The sequence below is a fragment of the Lissotriton vulgaris genome, chromosome 2_1, assembly GCF_964263255.1.
Source record: "Lissotriton vulgaris chromosome 2_1, aLisVul1.2, whole genome shotgun sequence".
Classification (NCBI taxonomy): domain Eukaryota; kingdom Metazoa; phylum Chordata; class Amphibia; order Caudata; family Salamandridae; genus Lissotriton; species Lissotriton vulgaris.
This window is the reverse complement of record NC_141687.1, coordinates 1,277,080,888-1,277,103,810: the sequence shown is the minus strand read 5'-3', so window position 1 is coordinate 1,277,103,810 and position 22,923 is coordinate 1,277,080,888. Positions and strand designations below refer to the sequence as shown.

General features: G+C 44.3%; 1 protein-coding gene across 7 annotated transcripts in view; it reads right to left on the bottom strand.

Annotated features, from left to right (window-relative positions):
• CD3D (CD3 delta subunit of T-cell receptor complex) overlaps positions 1–22,923 on the bottom strand; it is a 59,321-nt gene that overhangs the window by 19,231 nt on the left and 17,167 nt on the right. The window contains exons 1-5 of one of the 7 annotated variants that reach the window (XM_086956997.1): positions 15,478–15,866; positions 11,245–11,666; positions 9,386–9,400; positions 7,422–7,601; positions 6,214–6,351 (exon numbers count right to left, since the gene is read on the bottom strand). In XM_086956997.1, the coding sequence (XP_086813123.1) occupies positions 6,214–6,351; positions 7,422–7,593 (310 nt within the window). In that variant the 5' untranslated portion in view covers positions 7,594–7,601; positions 9,386–9,400; positions 11,245–11,666; positions 15,478–15,866. Of the gene's footprint in view, positions 1–6,213; positions 6,352–7,421; positions 7,602–9,385; positions 9,477–11,244; positions 11,667–14,367; positions 15,387–15,477; positions 15,867–22,923 lie in introns of those variants that run through there. The other 6 variants (XM_086956999.1, XM_086957000.1, XM_086956998.1 and 3 more) reach the window with 6 other exon arrangements.

Sequence of the window (22,923 nt, the reverse complement as noted above, 5' to 3'; positions counted from 1 at the left end):
TATGTCCAGTAGCCCCTGCGCCTCCTTGAACTCACCAAAGCGGGACGGGCCAGGAGTCTGCGTCCGGACCGGAAATCTATCCTGTATATTATGAGCCACTGCATTAAAATCACCCCCCACCACAAGGTCTCCCTCCGGGAGTTCCAGCAGGAATTTCCCAAAGTCAGGAAGGGCAGCCGCATGCAGCGCCGGTGGAATGTATACCGACACTACGTTAAGCGATTTTCCTTCCCATTGTCCACATGCTGCTGCAAAGCGGCCGTGGTCATCAGATTTAGTGGTCTGCAGTATGAACCGGGATGTATTCCTCATTAAAATGCCTGTCCCCCGGGATCCCGAAGTGAAGTCTGAATGTACAATCATGCGGTAACCCCGTCTGTCCAGTGCCTTGCTGGCTGGGCCCACTAGGTGCGTTTCCTGAAGAAGGATCAGGTCATGATTTAATCTCCTGATACCCTGCAGAACCAGCCCCCTCTTTATCTTGTCTCCCAGTCCTCGCACATTCCAGGACATCAATTGTAATGGATTTACCGGCCCCGAGTGAGGATTTCCATCTAGGGTATCAGCCTGTATATCTTGTGTCATTTCTTGTCTACAAGGACGGACATGTTTGTCAAAATTATTGGTGTCATTGTTCCCGGTCTATACCCATCTGCGTCGGTGCTATTCCGTGCCTGTATTAACAGGTGCGCTTGCATTTTGGACTGGCTCCGTTGCGCTTGGCCTGTACCCACCAATACGTCAGCACTTTTGCAACTTACACAATCCTGATGAGTCCAACAATTTAAACAATTAAACACTCCCATCTCCCCTGAATTCCCCCCCTCCCTGCCCCCCTGCTACACGGACTTCGAACTATCCGCCACCCCAACTTAGCAGAGTGCTTGACCCACCCCACATTGAAACACAAAGTTACTTGCTCGTTGGGGGAGAAGAACACTCCGGAGTCAGCGACCCCCCTTACCCTCCTCGGAGGTCCTCAGCCCAGTGTCCATGGCAGCCTATGCGGCAGTTCCATAACTGATAAATGTTCCGTACCCATCGGTCTGCTATTCCTCCATCACTGAGTCCCCGTGAATACTGTCTCTCGCTGGTGAGCGTCTCGCCCCCTCTGGTCCTGATTCCTGAGTGTCTGCGTGTTCTTCTGTGCGTTGATCTTTTGTGTTCCTGCCTGTGCGGCGTGGCTGAGAAGCCGGTTTCCAGCCCTCAAGCCAGTCCCGGGCTACATCTGGATTGTCGAAAAACCATGTCTTATTTTCCGCGACCACCCTCAGTTTAGCTGGGAACAGCTCTGGATAGCCGGGATCTCTCTGGCCCTTAAGTCTTTTTTAATGTCCAAAAACGTCGTCCGTCGATGGGCCACTTCCGTGTATAGTCCGGGAAGAAGGCCAGGGTGGAGTTCTGGATCTTCACTGGAGGGGATACTCTTGCCGCCTGCAGGATTGCGTCCCTGTCTCGGAAGTTAAATAGTCTCGCCAAAAAGGGCCTTGGAACTGCTCCTGGCTTTGGTCGCCCTCCCGGCACCCTATGCGCCCTCTCGACCGAGAAGAAGGTCGACAGACCTTTAGGCTGAAGTCTCGTCTTTATCAAGTCTTCTACGAAGAGATCAATTGCTCTGGTACCTTCAGATTCTGGAGCCCCAAGGATTCTTATGTTGTTCCTCCTAGAGCGCCCTTCTTGGTGGTCCAGCTTCTCTTTTAGTACTTTATTTTCCGCCGTTATTTTCTCCATCGCTGTTTGTAATTCAGACACATCCTCCACCAGTGATTTCGTGACTAGTTCCAGAGATCCCACCTTTTCAGACATTTTATGGAGATCCGCTCTGATGAGAGTTATCTCGGTAGAGATGGAGCCCACCGTGGTTTGTACCTGCGCCAACGCCTGCATCACATCGTCTAGTGTTGCTTTTTTCACCCCTGCTCCGTCTGTCGTTTACGTAGCATTTAGTCTGCCGTCTGCTAGGGGAGAGGCACTCTTGTTGCATGTGTATAGTTCTATACGAGTTTGTGTTGTGCCACTTTTGGAGCCTTTACCCGCCATGGTGCCTGCCTTTTCGGTATCGCTCACCAGAACCGGTTGGTTTTCTTGAGGAATGGTGCAGATAGGGGGAGGCAGCTGTGCTTTCTCGATCAGCCGGCACTCAGGCTCACTCGTCACCCTTCTACGTTCACTCAGGCCGTGTCTTGGCTGATGCTGGCGTTACACGTCTCACACTTTAATTCCTTATGGTACCTCTGGATAGACACACACATTCAGATGGCCGGTCCTATTTATTCGGCACCCACGATTATACGGTAACTTCCTTTCCCTGATTGGCGTGATTGAGGGCAGAGACGTTCTTGTTGATGACCACACTCGTCGCCGCCACTGCCAAAATTGCGCCTCGTAGCAGTGGTGAACTGTTTTCCCGGGGTGGTGGTGTATCCCGGTGAGCTAGGGTCCCCCCCAACCTCCGGCGCTATGTACTCTGATGCGTCATCGAGTCGACCAGCCCACAGGGTCCATGCTATTGCTGAGCAGGCTTATATAGTAGTGTCTTTTCGTTGACTGGCGTGATTGAAGGCAGAGGCGTTCTTGGTGATGGCCCCACTCATCGCCGCAACTGCCAAAATTGCGCCCCACAGCAGTGGTGAACGGCGCTGTTTACCGGGGTGGTGGTGTATCCTGGTGAGCTAGGGTCCCCCTCAACCTCCGGCGCTATGCGCTCTGATGTGTCACCGAGTCGACCAGTCTATAGGGTCCATGTCATTATTGAGCAGGCTAGTCGGAAGGACCCCCCGCACCGCCCGTTGGACTCCACCGTCTCCAAGCTTGCGCCCGCTGTTCAAGCCGCGGATGCCACCAGACTCTGTCCGCCACTCAGTCAGGTCCACTTGAGAAGGAGGGGGGGATCTCACACAGCTGCTCCCCTATGTCGGCGCTTGAATGTCCGGCAGCGCTACGCTTTCCTCTGCAGTCGCTCCACCGGCGGCTGTTCCAGCAGTCTCACCAGTAATGACTCGCTGCCTGCTGTGGCGGAGATCTTTTTAAGAGAACAGCCGTGTGATGAATCTGTGTATGTGGAAAGGGTCCTAAGTGCACAGTGAAGGTGTGTGTTGGTGGTAAGATAAAAATGGCTAAGGGATACCGGAAAGGTTAGTCTTTAACAGTGTAAGCACCCTTGTTATATTAAAAACTAAGAGGTTGCAACACCAAGAACTGTCTATATATAATCATATGCCCATGCCAGTTGAGATACGTTGGCATAACCACTAGACCAGTCAAGGTCAGGATGAGTGAACACAGGAGCACGATACGCAGGGGTCGCGCATCCACTAAAATGACTAACCATTTCATTGAGATAGGACACTCCTGTGACGAAATGGAAGGGAACACTCTGGAGGCTAACCACACTACTGAGGCGTGAGCAAAGCTGGGTCCACCGTCTACGCACCCACACACACGGTCTTAACGATGAGATACCATGGGTGGAGCTTGTAATTCTGTCTCTCAAACCCATTGGGTAATAATAAAAAGAAACTTTCTATTTACAATGTGCAATTCACAACTCTGAGGGCAACAAGAGACAAGAAGTGTCTTTCCCTCCTTCACAAAGAGGGTCCCGGACCTAGTTCTTTCCTTCTTATATTTCCCACTCTTTCTCATTACTCTCTCTTCGAGGTGAGCATGACTCTTTAGCACTTCTTGTGATGTCACTTCTTGTGAGGTCATCCGTTGAGATGTCACTACCTGTGATGCCATGTGCAATGTCACTCGTCGTGATGTCACTCACTGTGATGTCATGCTCCATGATGTCACTTGCATACTGCCTAACTTGGTTAGTCCCCTCACTTCTTCTTTTAGTACTTGTGACCTGAGGGTGACTCAGTGTCCGGTCACTGATGCCCAGTGCTGAGGGTACATTCAGCTGAAGTCTGGTCGGCACTGGTCTAATGGTTGGACATGGTGGTTGGTATGGGAACCAGTTCACCCTAAATGACTCTTAGATTAAGGTGACTTATATATTGGAATGCACTGATCGTGGCAGAAATTTTTGTGCGGAAAATACACCTACGAACAGGGTGCTCACAATGGTCCAGTGGCCAGCATCTGGTATAGGGGTACCGGCCAGGAAGTTCTAACCTCTATATACCTAGAACTGCTTAGGCAAGAATTATAAATCCAATGTTCTGGAACCACTGCAATCGCCTCCAACTACTGGCACAGGACCCAAGGACAGTGGTTAAAGTCAGGATTTTCCCCTAGTCTCCGCAGATGACTTCTGAGTTTGATACAGTCAAACTACTGGGACACGCAGGGTTGGGATGGAGGAGGATTACTCTTCTCATTGCCTGGTGGACATTAGCCTCCTCTGGGACCCAAATGTCATTTTCCTGGGCGGTTCTTCAACTGAGTAACTGGCTGATGTGACCTCATAACTCCTGGACAGCCACGGTTAATCAGGCTGCACAGGCCCTTCCTGTCGGCTGTGGATTACTCAGTCCTTCTGAGAGTTGCAGATCAGTCTCTCAAGCTGCATGTAGGTCTCCTTCTCTTCACCGGTCAGCAGCAAAGTGGTCTGGCAGTCTTTCTCAGACATCTGTCTAGTACAGAGTGAGAGTATCAACCCGTAGAGGATGTATTCTTTGATCTTCGGTATCACTCTGCTAAATTGGTGAGCAAGACCTCCTCCAATGTCAAATGCAATGGCAAACATGGCGCTAGTTGCAGGGCCCTGGACTTACCTTTACCGCAGGATCAATGACGTGATCGCCAGCTTTAAAATTGTAAAAAAAAACACAATCCTTGGGGAAATGTTCCAAAGTGATCAAGTGAGCCTGGATTAGGCTGGTTCAGCTAGTTTTGTGCAATGGCTCCATAAGAGAGATTGTCTAAAGGAATGCAGACCAGGGCAGGAAATGGATCAGGGTTGGTTTCACGCTGATGTGGCAGTTGTCATTACTTCCAAGGATCGAGGTAAAGGACCACAGTTATGGAGGACCTCTCAGATTTATCACCAAAAGGGCTGACAGGTTTTCACCCCATAGGAGTACGGGTGTAAAGGCCTCTCTCTGAACTAAGGATCATACTGTGACCAATTCCAATCTAAGAGCAACCTGGGTGGAGAAGACAGTAATCATCAGTGCAAAGAGGATGATTCCTTTTGACTCGACAGGAAATCTTTGGCTTGCTCTAGAGCTTCTTAGTAAATAGGAGGACCCTTGGTGGGCTTGCATGATTGTCGCGCTTACTTGTGGGAGAAGTACAAGACTGTCCAAAATATATACAAGGGCACCAGAGCTTCACAAATCCAGGAAAATCAATGTTGTTCCAACTACTATCACCACCACCAGTAGACATGTTACTAACTCTAACCAAGCATTGGCAAACTCTAAACAAGCATACTGTCTGTTGTGGTGGGCTGAAACAACACGTGATTGATGCTTGAACAGACCAATGAATGAAGAGGGCTGACCGAAAGCTCCTGCATGGATGTATTTTTTCCCTACTGTTTTTTAGGAACATGAGATTGCAAGGCAGTTAAAGCTGTCTCTTGGCTATACCTAAAAAGGACTCACTCCTGATTACCCCATCATACTTTAGCCTTTCAACTTCTTGTTAACTTTATCCATATCACTTGAGAAAAAGTAACCATAAGTGACTTGATGTACATATTCCTTTAAGAAATGGACATGATGTAAAGTTCAGTCAAAGTGTTTGACCTCAAAGGGGCTCACCCTATTGCCTAGGTTGACCAGATGGCTCTATGTCACCGGGACACCAGTTTTCTAGTCCTGAGATTCAATTTAACAAATTTGTGCATTGTGGGAAAGGGATCATTAGTTTGACTCCATTGAGGCAATTGCTCTAACACACCTGAAAGTAATGATTGGTCAAAGGAAAGCACATGGCTGAAAAACTGGTGTCCCAGTGACATGCCTCTGGTCATCATACCATAACCCCACATGCAAAACAGAGCTCTTCAGTGTCTATTATTGAATGGGCCCTCACCCTAAGGTCACCCACTTACTTAAAGGTGGAGCCACGCCAAGCACTCTGGGACCACGGATGCTCAAGGTGATCTGCATGTTGACTTAGAGGCCCCTGTTGCACAAGAACACACAGACGGTGCACAGCCCTCCTTCATTGAAGCTGACTGGGGCAACTTTCAGCCTCACGTGGTCGTATCTGCCAACATGGTAAGCATGCTAAGGCATCTAGGGCCATACTCACATTTGCCTCGCGAGGGCCGCCCCTTTTCGGTCCCAGACACGCAGTACACAGCCACAGCGATGAGGACGGTGATGATGACGTCAGCCACCACGATACCAGAGATGGTGCCCGGGTCCAGCTCGATGCAATTCTCGCACACTAGAAGAACATGAATGACAAGACCCGAGTAACCAACTATACCCAAAAACCAGCAACAATCAACAGTGGGCTAACCACGGGTTCTGGAGTAAAGCCTGGAGCAAAGTGCTTCAATGCTCATTGGCGGAGGTAAGTGCCATATGGATACAATTACACTACAATTATGAGGTCACACCTAACAGCACAGAAAAACTACAGATACAACCCCAGCCACCAAAATCAAGGTGAGAGCTGGAGATATCCTACAGTCTGGTCGGTGTCTTTGAAGGGCCGACACCCAGAGGAAGAAAAGACACAATGTGAGAATTGGATATGGCTTGCATCTAAGGTCACCATGATTGGCGTGATCAGCTTGAGTATGGGTTTGGGGTCAAGGCTCAGGGTTCAAGGCTCAGGGATTGTATTTTTGTCAAGGTCTGAAATGTATTTACCCCAGAGGTCAAAACTGGCTGTGACCAGTAGAACTGTAGAAGTGGAAAGAGATTATAACGGTGGCAGACTCCAGAGGTCAGAAATGTGGCAGGTGTCAAGAGGCAAGGTTGGAAGAATGCCGTGGTCATGGTCTGGACTACGTCTGAGATCAGAGGTCGGGTTGAAGAACTGGTCTGGATTTTTGTTGAGGACGGAATCCTGGAGATCAAAGGGCAGGTTTATTGATACTGATCAAAATAGAAGGTGAATGAATGTGTTTGAAGATAGATGTTTAGGTGGGACCCTAAGCGCTGCAGACTTGCACCTGCACTCACTGCTGCCAACAGAAAGGAATCACTGACGTGTAGAGAGGGGTGCCCAATAGTTCCGTGATGACTGAACACCATGTTGCCAGTTCTCTAATTTTATTTAACAAGACAGTGCATTCTGGGAGTTGTGGTCTTTGTTTCCTTCGAATGCATTGGTCTAAACGAACCAAACAACAGTGATGAAAAGCAGAAAGCCCACGTCTGGGTGGGTGGTGCTTGAGGAGCATGGAACATCCGGCAGCCCTATTCACATAGTGCATACATCACAATATACAATACAACTATATGAAATAAGAGAAGGGGTGCGGCCATGTGGGGACCCGTACTCACTTCGCACATAGACCTGCAGGGTGTTCTTGATTGCTTTATCGTCTTCTTTCTGGCAGGTGTAGGTCCCCCGAGGGTCCCTGGTCAGAGCGCCCAGGTTCAAATCCTTCCCTTTGTCCCCGGATTCCCAATTCCCACCTTCGCACTCCAAGACCAGCTCCCCATGGCGCTCCATCACTGTCACTGCAAGAGAAGAGACATGCAATGGGTAAGGCCGGAGGGGCAGGGGAGACTAGAGCAGGGTCAGGCCTGAGCACGCAAGTAGGCAAGCCTAGGGGACTACAGAATGTTCCTATCCAGGGATATTTAGAAACCATCTTAGAGTCAGGCTTGAGAGTCAATGTCGTCCTGCCTATGACCTGGCCTTGTTCTCTGGGGAGATGACCGTAAGGACAGGCCTAGTGCTAACAGATAGGCCTAGGGTGAGGCCCAGGGCACTGAGAGGTCAAGCCTAGGGTCAGGCCTGAGACCCATGGTTCACACCTAGTGAACCAGAGAGTCAGGCCCAGGATAACGTGTAGGGGGGTGGGGGGACAAGAGTAGGGTAAGGGCTGGGCTAAAGAGACAACCCTATAGACATGCAACGAGACAGAGGAATCCTAGGCTCAGAGATGTGGGAGGGAGAGCAGTCTTTCAGCAGGCCTGGGGGAAAAATGCAATCCTATAAGCAGGCTTACAGACAGGGTAGACAAGAATAGACTCACCCTAGGAGACTGATGGAACAAGCCTAGGTTATGAAGGCAGGGCCTAGGGGACTGAGAAGATAAACTTATGCTGTGAAGGCAGGTCCTAGGGGAATGGGCAGACAAGTCAAGGCCTAGGGGACTGGGAAGACAAGCCTAGGGTATGAAGGCAGGCCTAGGAGGACTGGAAAAACAAGCCTACGGTATGAAAGCATGGCCTTGGGGACAGAGAAGATAAACCTAGGATATGAGGGCAGGGCCTCGGAGAATGGGACAAGCCTAGGGTAAGAAGGCAGGGTCTTGGGACTGGGAAACAAGCCTAGGGTATGAAGGCATGGCCTAGGGGACTGAGAAGATAAATGTATGCTATGAAGGCAGGTCCTAGGGGAATGAGAAGACAAGTCATGGCCTAGGGGGGTTGGGAAAACAAGCCTAAGGTATGAAAGCATGGCCTAGGAGACTGAGAAGATAAACTTATGCTATTAAGACAGGTCCTAGGGGAATGGGAAGACAAGTCATGGCCTAGGGGGGGGGGGGGGGGGGGGGGGGCTGGGAAAACAAGCCTAAGGTATGAAAGCATGGCCTTGGGGACTGAGAAAATAAACCTAGGATATGAGGGCAGGGCCTCGGAGAATGGGACAAGCCTAGGGTAAGAAGGCAGGGCCTTGGGACTGGGAAACAAGCCTAGGGTATTAAGGCTGGGCCTAGAGGCCTGGGACGATATGCCTACGGTACGAAGGCAGGGCCTAGGGGACCGGGGAGACAATCCTAGGGTATGACGGCAGGGCATAGGGAACAGGGAATACAAGTCTCGGGTATGAAGGCAGGGCAGAGGGGAATGTGAAGACAATCCTAGTGTCAGGCCTGGGACTATGAAGACAAGCTTTGTGTCAAGCTGACAGGATTGTAGAATAACCTAGGCTGACCAGGGGCATAGGTGGCACGTCATGAGTCAGGACTAGGGCACAAAGACTAGAAATGCATCTATGGAAACACGCCGAAGGGACTGAGGAAAGCCTGAGGAGACAGACCTGAGCTGAAGGGTGGGTTGGCTCAGACATACAGACAGAGCCCCTCAGCCTCCGGGGTGGACGGGATCAAGTGTAAAGAGACTGCCACCACCAGGGGTGAATGCACGTGAGGGACTAGGATCCAAAGTCTGACGCCTCCACCGTCACATGGGATCCGCGGATGGACATGTGAACCATGTGCCTGCCACCAACAGGCCTGGACAGGCTGAGGGGAAGTGACGCTCTATTGACAACATACTTTCATGCCACTCACCGTTAACTTTAGAACCTGTAAGGGATGAGAAGAATATCAGATTATTGAAATGTTTTTTATATTTCATTTCACATTTCCAACTACAGAGCATGTTATCAAATGTACCATGCTCTCAATGAGGCAATCCCTGATAAAAGGCACTGTCTTTGCCAGCACCCCCCAAAACTGGAAGGCTAAGGAAGGCAAGTGACCACTCTACCAGGAGCTTTCCCTGGGAACCCTCCTCACATCATTTAGCTTAACCTCCCCCAACTAATTGAGCCATGGGGAAGTCAGCATTACCATTATATTTTAATAATTTGAAAGGTTGTTAAAAAAAATAGCCCTCATATTCTCTCACAGCAGGAAGAGAAAGCAAACGTTTGAAGTGAACCTTTCTCTCGTAAACTGACTTGACACTCTTTTTTTGTTTGATAAAAATGCTTTTGTTCATAATTTGTCCACTGAAAAACATTTTACTAACAGGACTGATAAGACCAACCTGAGATGTCGGTAAGTTCTTTTTTCCAATTATTACGACTAAAACCAATTGCTAAAAATGCTACAAACTTTACTGTCCCATTTTTAATATTTTTAAGACAACTTGTTCCATTAACAAGGTGTGAACGCAATTACTGAGAAATGAAAAGCATATTAGCGCTGATTAGTGTGACATCTTTAACAAGAAGATCTGTTATCGTTATTTTCATTATTTTTGTTGTTTAATAGTTATTACTACATATTTCCACCCTAATAGCCACTTAAGCCTCTATTGCACTTGTGGAAACACAAAATTCTTCTCCATTCCAGTAACTTGTGTTCATCCTAGTAAGCACTTAAAAATTACATTTCCACAATCGACCCTTGAACGCAAGTTCAGAAATGTTGTCAGTATTCCTGTGTCAATACTTCACATCTTACATAAAAAGGCTTCCTAGTCCCAATTGTAATCAGTATACCTTCAGTGGTAGTTTACTGTCATCTGTGAATATGCTTTCATCAATATTTTATATACTGTATTTCTTTACTCTGAACCAAAGCTGCATGTGTTTATGTACTGACACTGGAGTAGGGCGAGAGCTTCATGTAATTGTAAAACAACAGATCGGTAAGAAATGTATGCGTAGGTACCATCCTAATATTGCTTCCCCTATGACATCAACTAACATTAACTATGTCCAGCAAATAGGACACTTTACCTCGCACTCTCTTACTCCTCATGCCATTACTCTGCAGTTTTTACACTGCAAAATCTTTTACAATGCACATTCCCCCATTACAATGAAATTTACTATTCTAACTCCACGGTGGCGTTACTTTGGGGAATGCATTGTAATAGGTGGCGGTGTAAAGCCCTGCGTTATAAATGATTTTGCAGAGTAAAAAATGTGGGTAATTGCATGCAAAGTAACGCATGTGGGGTAAAGGATGTTTCCTATTTCCAACCCATACAGTCAATATCCCTGATGACCAACCCCCCCCCCCAAGCCCAGTCTCCTGATGTATTTGTGCTGCTATCTTATGCATTTGGTAACATTTGTTCCATTAAATGCATCATGCAGTGTCTGAATAAACGTGTTAACCTGATATTTTTTCCTGGCATCATGTTTACGAGGTGGCATAGTAAAATGGTGGTGTTCTGGCAATTGGGTGGAGATAGGAACCAGTTTATGCAAATAATCATATTTCTAAATACCATGTTAGACTAAATATTCCAGCAACAATCACAATTAGCCTTTGTATAACTGCTGCTTTCAATTTCTTATGCTTTCGGCCATTATTTACAGGCAATAAAGCATTTTCTTTAGGAGCAACAGGCAGTCCAAAGAAGTGCATCTCCATTACTATTATTCAATTTTCAGTGTCCTTATTTTACTAACCTCACTGCACAAGTTAGTCCATATAAGTTGGCACTCTTGAGTGTCTGGCAGTTGGTGCTTGCTTTGCTCCGTCCCAAGCACTTTCTTATCCAAACCCTCAACTTCAGCGGGCACAAATTGTATGCTGCCTTGGCAGGTGGGCCAGCTGATGGTACATGAGGCACTTTAACCATTAGGGCCAAAACACTTCCTTCTGGAGGTAGCTCTGGCCAAAATGGTGGTGCTCTTTTCACGTTTGTCAAATGTATCCCATTATTGTGGCCTTCAAATCGGACTGCTGTCTGTGTCACCAACAGTGCTTGCATCTGTCCTTTCCAGCGAGGCTGCAAACTTTTCTTTCACACAAAATTTTAGTTAGGACCCAAGACCCCTTCTTGGTGCTATGAGTCTCCTTCCGAGGACGGGGCCCAGGTGTCTCTGACCTGTTAATGAATAGCAGACAAACTATTGGTCAGTTCCTTACAACATTCCAACAATCCAGAAAGAGGCAAATCACGCCGTTTTGATGGAGTTGCGAATCCGGGACAACGTAGTTTTTTTCTGTTGCAATGTTTCTCATAGAAAATAGTGCTAAAGGTAACCCAGCACCCAATTCAATCTGCTGATGCACATATTTTTCTTTACAGTTTATTCTTTAATGTTTCGTTAATGCTCAGACCTTGACACACTAAGTTAATTACTTTATTTGTAGTTCAATACCCACTTACATTTTTATTTTTCATTTTCTGATTGTCCTAACTGGCCACTGAAAACATAACCCTTATCTTTCCATTCTTTCCTCTATTATTACTTTCCTCCATTATCTGTTGTTTTTTTCTACATTGGTCAGTGTGTGTTTGCTTCAGACATTGTTCCTTGCTATTTCATAACATTCAGTTACATTTTTATCTCCAATTTACCCTCTTTCTGCCCATAGTCTCCCAAAGTTGTTGGCTATTCCAAACGCGTCTAAATATTCACTGTGAGCCCTTTAGATAGTACACAAACAGTAGTTAATTTGTGATTAGTTTTATTCTATCTTAACAGGTTCTACCACTGTTTTCTTTTGTTATGATCACATATGCTGCCAAAAGAGTTCCATCTGGGTTCTTGAGACAAAAGTCATTCACAAAAAGGGTGCCATCTACAAGGGGTAGTGGCATATAAACCAAGTCCACCCGACCGACTGTGTTCCAGTTTCAGTGACAATCACATAACCGTGCTGGCCATCTTCCAGCTTCAAAGGGAGAGGCAACAGCGGGGCTAGATTAAAGATGTTACACCGTTTTAAAGCAACATTTGCTGCCATCAGTGTAATTTCATAATACTTTAATCTGGCATTGTTCAAAGGTCACATGTTGTTTTGTTCAATATGATGAGGTTTGTATACAGTAACCTCATGATCAAGAATAATTGAATCTACCTGTTTTAGCGCAACAGCCGCTTTTGTTTTAAGGCAGTTCAGTGGTCCTCCAACTACCCTTGTCCAGTATTGAGGAAAAATAGGCACATTGTCTATTCTCCTCAACATTTTTCTGTGTTAATACAGCCAAAGCACAAATACAGCCAAAGCATAACCATCTTTTTAGTGCACAAATAAAGCAAATTATAATCTAGCATACACAAAGCTGGTCAATTGCAAAGCGCTATTTTTAATTTCTTGATGGTTAGGATGCCAGGGCACTCGGTCACTGATATACATGTGCATTAAAGACAACAACGTTTTCTCTATCAGGGAAAAATTTGGTATCCATTGTCTGCAAAATGAGACCATGACTAAAAATGCGCATACATCTTTCTGCGTTTATAGTTGAAGCATGTTTTGCACAGCTTTTTTCTATCCGGTCCTCCCCTCTTTCAAGAGTGGTTATCTAAAGAGGTAACCTCCTGTTGACAATATTGCAATTTAGATAACAAATTTTGTGTCCATGTGAAGCTAAAAACGATAATGCTGCATGATAAGCAATTCATCTACAAGCTGGAACAGCATTGTTCCAGCTAGAAATGTACATGCATTAATTTGTTGTTTTTTAAAGCCTCACTGTAAATATTTGCACTTTGTATATACATCCGGGGTGCCCAACAAAATACATAGCGCTTACTTAAAAACTAAAGCCAAAGAGGTATTGACTAGCGTCATGAATTGGACTACAAAAGAAAGTATTTTTTAAATTCATCAAAGTAAACTATTTAGCATTCCCTGGGATGGAAGAGAACATGGCTGTTATACCTGGGACCACAGGGGTCTCAGTCTCCACTATTCTGTTAACTGCTCTCAAGTCAACCACCATTCGATATTTCACTTCTCCAGTATCTTCCAGTATCTTCATTTCTTTCAACCACAGGTAAAATCGGACCATCACAGACATATTTCCAGCCATCGTGGGTATTATTTTTTTCTCTAATAAATACAGTATTACTTTTTTCAAACCCTGTTCTCCTTCCTTGGATATATTATTTTGTTGTATTCTACGCAAAATGGCATTTTGTTTAACTCTAACTTTCACAGGCTCTATTTTCATAAAACCAGTGTCATTTGGACCTCACACTCATACTTTAGGATCAATATTTAACAATTCTGGTGGCATATCTTGTTGTCATTTAACCATAAAACGTTTGCCAAATGCATCCTTTCTGCAATGTAAATAAATGCCCTCTGGAGTACATTATATTGTTGCATATATCATTTGTAATAGTTTCAATCCCAACAAATTAAAGGAACATTTATCGGTTAACACAAAGGGCATCTGTCCTGTAATAGGGCCAATGCTCACATCAAGGGGCATTGATATGGGACTTGTAACAGTATAAGAATAACCCACCGACCTATTTATTTTTCCAAGAGAGGAATGTGGGAGATTGAGGTGTTTGTGGCACCCGTACCTAATGCAAATCGTTCTTCCTTTCCTGCAACTGTCATGTTAACATACAGTCCAGAAGAATCTACAAGTATGGTTACTTGCGCCCCTTCCTCTCTTGGTCACCTTCATGCATTCCATTCATGGTAATTTCTGTCCTCTGGTAGTGCTGTGTGCAATATACCTTAGTATTTCTGTCATAGTAGCTATTGTCCTATGCCTGTCCTGCACCCTCGCTATTAAACGGTCCTCTTTCTCGACCTCTTCTTCTTTCTCTGTCTCTTACCTCTTGTCCTCCTACATTGTGTCCTTGTAAAGACGGACACTCACTCTTCCAATGACCTTCCTGTAAACAATAGGCCCATGTATTGTAACCTAGTCCTGTTCTCTGTTGCACCAGAGGTGAAGCAGCTTGACTAACCCCTCTTCCGCTTACCCCATCCTTCTGATAACTTCCTCTGTTTAACAAACATACACTATCAGGAAACACCTGTTGCTTTAAACATGTTCTTTTCAAATCTCACATCTTTTGATTTTTTACTCTTTTCTGCATTTCTTTTATTTTTATAATATCCTGCCATTGTCAGTAAGTCAATTGGTGTCTTAGTAGTCCACGTACTTTCATATGTATGTATCACGTCTCTCAATTCTGGATGTCGTTTATTAATGTGCTCATGTAAAGTGCTCTGATACCTGATATCTTTGGGTCTAGTTTGCACTATATAAAATGCTAAAAAAAATAAAAAAATGTTAAGTGGTAAAAATGTGACTGTCTGCTACCGTCGTCATGTCTTGTCCACTGTGCAATTTCAAAATATTTCTTCCATCTTACTATTTACAAGTAGTCACTTTATCTCAGTCTACCTTCTCCCTGGGCCTTATTTGTTGTAGTTCTTGTATTCATTTCTAGACTAACCTTTTGGTAAATACTTTCCCCCTGTTTTCTCCCTTCTCTTTTCTATCTTTAATTTTAAAGAGATAACAAAAGAAAAGTATGTCCAACATTTATAAACCTTAGTTATTGTTGTTCAAATACTTTCCTTTTCCAAATACTCACGCAAATACTGCAGTTTTACCAAACCAAAAGTTCCATTTATGGAGAACTCCAAATACCAAAGGTACAATATATCGGGAACTCCAAATCCTTATTTATTCCAAAATCTGTTGTATAAAAGTAACAGCATTTCTGTACACTTATTCCAAAATCTGTTGTATAAGTTCGCAGCAACTCCCTTTTTAACAATCAAGTTTGTTATCTGAAGTTGTACAACAGCACCAATATTTAGAAATGCATTTCTAAACCAAAAATATCATTAGTTCCTATTTCTGGCACCAGCCACTATTACCTATATACAAAATATATGACAACAATCAATGTTTAATAGAACAATCTCACCAATATCTTAATCCTTGCCCAACGTCCGACCACCAGTCTTCAAACAAAACATCTTCTCCAAAAAGATCAGTTTGGGACCTCTGCCGGGGAGATCCTGCTGTCAGGAGGTTCAGTTTGGGACTTCAGATGGCTGCTGCTAAGAAACTCTGTCTCATATGTGCAGGGGCCAGTTGAACCTCCTTGACCACAGTCCTCAGCCTGTTAGATGTCCCTGGGAGAGGTCCCTTTGTGGTCGCCAGTTGAGGAAAAAAAATTCTTCTCCACTCCACTCACATAAAGAAGACCAGCAGTCGGAGGTAACGGAAAACCTGGCAATATTTATTATCACTATAGTGGGCACACACGGACAACCCACAGCGCAATCAATGGCCATGAGAGAGCGGGTGTGCGACTATCAGAAGTCTTACAAGCTTTTATACATTTCTTACAAAATAGGTGCCTATGACAGTTGCAAAAAACATTAATCTCTTCGACATCTGTGGTTACAAAGTAAGCTCAGGAAATATATTCAGTGCATTGATTCTCAAAAGTTATGCTAGGCCAGGTGCAAAGTACAAAAATATGGCTTCTGATCGGAAACCCCTGCCCAATAGCCAAAGATTTGAACATTTTGTGGTTATGCCTTACAGTCAGTTCTTGTAACATTTCCCTCACGCGAGAAACATAGGTAACAGTAGCCAATTACGGGTTAAAACAAAATAGGTAGAATATGTAACAGTACCAGGTGAGCAAAGATACATGAAAAATAAACTTTGTTTTTGTAACAATGGAGGATTACAAAAAAAGAGACACCCGTGCCCATGATACAAAATGTTAGCTAAAACAAAATAGAAGAGCTTGTGTTCATCCTGGTAAGCATTTAGAAATTAAATTTCCACACACATTTTTAGTAACAGTATAGAACAGGAGCTCGAGAAACTAAAACAGAGAAATAAAGAAGACCATTATTTGAAAACAGTGCCACCGATATTTCAGTGACATATAAGAGGTGGATGGCACAATAACTGGTTCATCAGTGGGAATTCAGGGCTTTCGGTATCCAAACCCATGGGATTGGCTTTTATTGACAATATAATATAGGCTAGAAAGGGAATACTTTATTTATGCTGAACAGTTTGATGGACATTTTCCACGAAGGCCAGATATTTGGATGGTGAGTCCATTTAACACCGAGCATGAACCACACTGTAATATGTTGTAATTACTGTCTTTTTCTTGCTAGCATTGCTTTGAAAATCCATGTTCTACAGGGGCGATATCATCTACAAGAATTATGATACTTGGAAAAATGACAAAAGATCATATATGACAAAAGAAAAATCTAGGTAGCACACCATATATTTTAAAAATACTTAAAGTCACCAAGGATATATTTGACTATTAAGAAGGATGAGGCTGAAGTGCGAGTTCATTTATGAGGTCGTGGGACTCCGATGGCTGATTTTGTCTGTATGATAGATTGCAATATCACTCTCTGCCACGTCCACACAACCCTTTACCCACAACACCCAAATACATTTGTTGTTTCTTGGTCCTCCTTAAATACATAATAGATAATGTATTTTGTTTCTTATATTTAAATGAAGACTCTTTGTACATTGCAAACCAAAAATAATATTCGTGGCTGGCCAGCATCAATAATTAAGGATGGTTTGCTGTGCAAATTAAAATAATGATATATTCATTAGTAATTACCAATTAGATTTCTAAAAAATCAGCACTTTGATTGTAGCTCTAAACACACTAATATTTACTGTATCTAAAAAATAATTTGTAGAAGTCCTCAGTCATTATTAAAAAATATAGAGAATAATTTTTAACAGTGAACATATTTTTTAATCTATTCTCAATTCTGTTAAATGAAGACATTAATATATTACATAACTCCTTTTTTCTAAGTGGGCAAAACTGTCTTTAAACTAATCATGGGCAAAGCACTACGCTACACTCCAGTAGTTTGCGAAGTTTGCACAACTTCGCACTACGCTAACTGCACGTAGCACAGTGCAAACATGCGTTGCTTAGCATAGTGTAGTGCAGCGTTCAATTTTTGCTTGCTCGCGGTCCTCAACGTCATGTTGGTGACCGCGAGCAAGCAAAATTACATACTCGCAAGACTTATTCCTTGTTCACGATCAGCAACATCAAGTTGCCGATCGTGAGCATGGATAATAAACCTCCTGGCGAGATTCTCAACGCGGGGAGGTCAGGTTTCTCATTGCGAGTGGTCGCGCATGCTCGCGACCGCTCGTGATGAGAAACTACCAGTCCGCGTTGAGAAAGCTGCAGTTCGAGTAAAAATCTACTTGAGTGGCAGACAAGGACAGCTCGCACTGTGCAAGATGCCTTTTTCAATGACTGGACAGTGTCGGATGCTTGTCCACACTGTGCAATCATTGAAAACGACATCTTGCACAGTGCGAACATGCTACTACGCAGTTTGTGTAGTGCTACGCGTAGCTCGCGTAGTGCGAAGTGCACTTTGCGTAGCTACACGTAGCGCTACTTCGCGAACTACGCCCACCCCTACTTTAAAAAGCCCAGGGATTGTAATTTGAATGCTACTAATGGGCCTGTACCACTGATTGTGCCACCCACTTAAGTGGCCCTTTAAAACATGCCTCAGATCTGCCACTTCAGAGCCTGTGAGTTTGGTTTACACAGCCATGTTGAATTGCAATTTTATACCCTTGCCAAGCCTTACACTCCCCTTTTATTACATATAGGTCACACCTGATGTAGGTCCTAGGTAGCCCATAGGGCAGAGTGCACTGTAAATAAAAGTTAGAAAATGTGTTTTTAAGTTTTACAAGTCCTGGAAGTGAAAAACTCCCAATGATTTTTTCACTACTGTGAGACCTACCCCTCCCATAGGTTAACACTGAGGATTCCTTGTTACATCTAATAAGCTGTAATTCCCAGTTGCAAGGAGATAGATCTACCATGTTTAGTACCTATGAAATTGTAATGCCAAATCTTATTTAATGGTAAAGTCAAACTTATTATTAGAATTATAAAAATGGTACTTTTAGAAGGATGGCATTTTTCTGCTCTTAGCCCTGTGTGCCTGCAGCCTGTCTCCAATACACATCTGGGGTTGATAACATCTGGGCTTTGTGATTTCCCTCTAGACAGCCACACACAAAGGGAGCTCAGGTGTGACTTGATGGGACATCCACATCCACATCCTGATTGCCCATCCTGTGCAGGATGTTGGAGGAAGAGCTTGGCACTGCCTCACACTTACATCTGAATAGGCTATGTCCTGTCCCCACAAAAAGGACTGCCTAACCCCCTGTAATGAGTCTTGAGCCAGGGCAGGAAGGGAGGATCTTTGTGCACCTCTGAGCCCTTGTTCGAAGTCTCCCCCACTTCAAAGGCACCACTGGGTATAAGAACTGGACTTCTGACCCTACCACTTCAGTACACTTCTGATGCTGTGGTCACTCTGCCACGAAGATGGACGGCTGTGCTGCTGTAGGACTGCCACTCTGCTGGACAGCTGCTCTGGAAGAACTGCTTTCTTGCTGTGCTAACCTGCTGCCCTTCTTGCCTGGATGAGAAAAACTGGACCCACATCACTCGAACCCAAAACCAGAGTGAACCCAAGGGCTTGCTTTCTTTCTTCCAATTGAAGTCTCAGGGACATAAAGACTTCCAACTCACCTGCCTCAACATTGGGACTCTGCCATCTGTGATCTGGGCTGCCAAGTGGTGCCAGTCCAGGCTTGGGCCCTTGGAAGTGGGTTTAAGGTGCTGCTTCAGCAGAATCCATGAATCACCGTAGACCCAAAGGACTCGGAATGATCGCATTGTCACCATTGTGAGGATCGACTCCAAAAGTTAGGAAAATTAACAATAGCAAACATACATTAAATAACGTAACTCTATGGGTGCAAAAATAGATAGTCCACAGTTCAATATTTTAGAAAAATATATCTTTATTCTATTTTCTGATAGTTTTTTTAGAACATTCTTAATTTCCTTACCATTTGTCAGAATGTCAGATGCATTTTGTCACATTATTTACAGTTACTATTTACATTCATGATTCTGAACACAGAAAGCGGATACATTTAACCTCTTAGCAGCTATGGAACGTCCAGCTCCAGTGCTGAACGTTCCATTGCGCAGGTGAGGTTCGAACGTCCAACGGCCGACGGCAGCACTCCTGAGGTAGTGGTGCCGTCGGCCGTTGAAATAGGCGCAGCACCTAAGAGGATAATGATGGCTAGCGGCAGAATAGAGACTACTCGCGTTTCGGCACTGGTGCCTTCATCAGGACACTGTCTTTTAGCATCATTTCTACTCCATAAAACAATCGTTTTGGCTGTGATAAAAGTCAAGAGATGGGGTAGCACATATGTTGATTTACAGTATAGTTGAATGTTCAGTAATATTCGATCATTCAGTTGTTTTGAATTTTTTGACAGTCCTGTGTTCTTAACTAAATTAAGAATGTTCTAAAAAAACTATCAGAAAATAGAATAAAGATATATTTTTCTAAAATATTGAACTGTGGACTATCCATTTTTGCACCCACAGAGTTAAGTTATTTAATGTATGTTTGCTATTGTTATTTTCCTAACTTGTGCTATTTCCCTACATATAGCAAACCCATTTGTTCAGTAGGGGTCCCTTTTGTTTTCCAAAAATGAGGATCGACTCCAATGCATCATTGACTGTGCTGCACAGTGCCACCATTACTGACGCATCTCTAACTTGTGCATCTCAGAACTGGTGCATCAGCTTCACTCTATGGGTCGATGACAACACATCGCCGCCTCTGTACTTCGTATCTTGTCCTCGACGACGGAGCGTCGTCTCCTCTGCACCCCACACCTCGTCTTTGGCGATAAAGCAACCAAGGTACTTTTCATCAGGGCAAGGCTGGTCCCTGTATCTGACCCACGCTCCATTGTGGTCGGACTGAACTTTTGGATTTGATCCGGTCTAGCACGGCCAGATAGCCCCAGTTAGCACTATATTACAATGTATGCTTTAAAAATTCATAATGTCGGATCTACTTATTGAATTTTTGTTGATTTGGTCTTATTTATTCATTAAATTAAGCTCTATTTTTCTAACCGGGTGTGGTATCTTTTTTGTGTGGTGTTTTCACTGTTTTACTGATTTAGGTGTGCTGCATAAATACTCTACACGTTGCCTCTTAAGTTAAACCTGATTGCTCTACGGCAAGCTACCAGAGGATGAGCACAAGTTAATTTATGGGGTGCTTGTGACTTACCACGACAAGTTTTGTGGTTCCTGCTTGGACAGGGTGCTTACCTCTGCCAACCAGAAACTCAATTTCTTATCATGGGACCCCTGGTAACAATAATTCCAGGGTTAGGGACATAACAGGAATTATTCTGGGCCATTCATAGCGAATGTCTAAGCGTGCACACATCTTCAGGGCAATAAGTGAATAGCAATGTGTTTTATGATATTCTTATATCATGCACATCCTAAATAAAAAAAGTCATACATTTGTAATTGAATTTTCATTAGATTAGCAAAGTAAAAGCACAAAATAACACACTGGTTTACAAGCTACACGTCGTCTGCAATCTAACAAAATGACTACTTGATTGTCCATCACAAAAATCTAATATGAACGCAAATTTGATAATGTATCCATTCTATAAACACTAAGGGGCCCACTAGGATCACGGGTGGATCGCCACCACCCGCATGGCGGTGGCGATCCACCCGTGATCCGACCCCTCCCGCCACCCATTTTCCCCCCGCCATATTACTATGGCGGGGGGACCGCGAAGGACGGAAAGACCGTCCACCGCTTTTCCGCCCGGTCAACGAGTTGACATGGCGGAAAAGGGTTTAATATGGTGGCAAGACACCGCCAGCCATATTACCATGGGTGCACAGAGAGGCCTTTCTGCCAAGGAAAGGCATGCGAGAATGGACTGTGGGGGCCCGTTGCAGGCCCCCAGGTACCCTGGGGGGTGGGGAGTGCACATGGGGGTTACCTATGGTACCCCCCAGCAGTTCCATGCACAACATGCCTTCCTGGCATTGTGGCGGGCGGTGCTGAGTGCACTGCCCGCCACAATGACAGGAATGCAGGATGCGCCCGCCGCTGTGGCGAGCGCATCCTAATTGCCCCCACGGGACCCCCGCACTTATGGCGGGTGGTCCCATTTCCCGATAGGGACCCCATAAGGCTTTGATGTGCAATCCATCCCTGAATTGGCAAACCATGAGTGGCAAAAAGGGAATTACCCAAATCCCACTCTTTCTGTATATCTTCTTATTGTTCTTGTTATAAGATTTAAAGATACACGTTCTTCCAGGCAGCTAAAGTGGTCTGAAGCGACACCTAGAAATATGTATACTTCTAAACTTTCAAGTTTAAAAAACTCCACACTTTAAATGTATGTACGCCTTGCAAAAAGCAATATATAAAAACGTTTTAAATACAATGTGGCCTTTAAAAAAAGAAGGCGGATCTCTTTTAGGTAAGGAGTTCTCTGCTATTTTTAAACAATTCTATATAATGTTGTTCATATTATTCAGGTGGTTCAAAAAAAATCATGTCCATTTTTTATAGCAGTTCTAGAAATGCAAAACATGCTCAATTTTGATTTGAAATGTTGAGTAATTCAATTCAAGAGTCAATTAAACTGTTATCAAATGTCTCCGGGATATATGATGATTTTAAAGCAAACTCTGCTGGAAACTAATGACCCAAGTAGAATTTTCTACGAGGCCACTGTGATTCTGCACAAAGTAAAAATACTAAATAAGACAACAATTCTATGAAAATGTAATGGAACACAATTGTGGGATATTTCAGCAGGACTAATATATATGGCAAAGTTGCAGCCTGCTTAAGTATTCACGTACAGACATAAGAATATTCATAGAGGTATACTTAGATGTTGCTTGTTGCACTCGAGCTGAAAGCACAGTTAAATTGCTCTGCAATATGCACGTGGACATTTTAATATCTCGACTAATAAAACATTTAATCCTATAAGGCTTCCAAGTTTTATTTTAAGGAGAACTAGTTGGGTCAGTCAGTCAGTCATCTTTAGTGACATGATATAATTGCTGCATGCCACAAACCAAAAAACCAAGTACGGTAAAATATAGGGGACATTTTCTGCTGCATCATTCCTCACTAGCATGAGGAATAAATAAAAGTGACCTATATACTCTCCCAACGGTATTGGTCGGTGGTGGATAGGTGCCGGGCGGCGAAGTGGAGAGGGGAAGGGGCAGGGTGCGGGGTAGTAATCTATGGATTACGGAGGATTACAGGTAAGTAAACATATAAATAAATAAAACGAATTTCGTTGCGCGCACTGCATCCCCAAATGCAATGCAGTGCACGCAACGAATTTTGTTTTATTTATTTATATGTTTACTTACCTGTAATCCTTCGTAATCCATAGAGTACTACCCCCCACCCTGTCCCTCCCC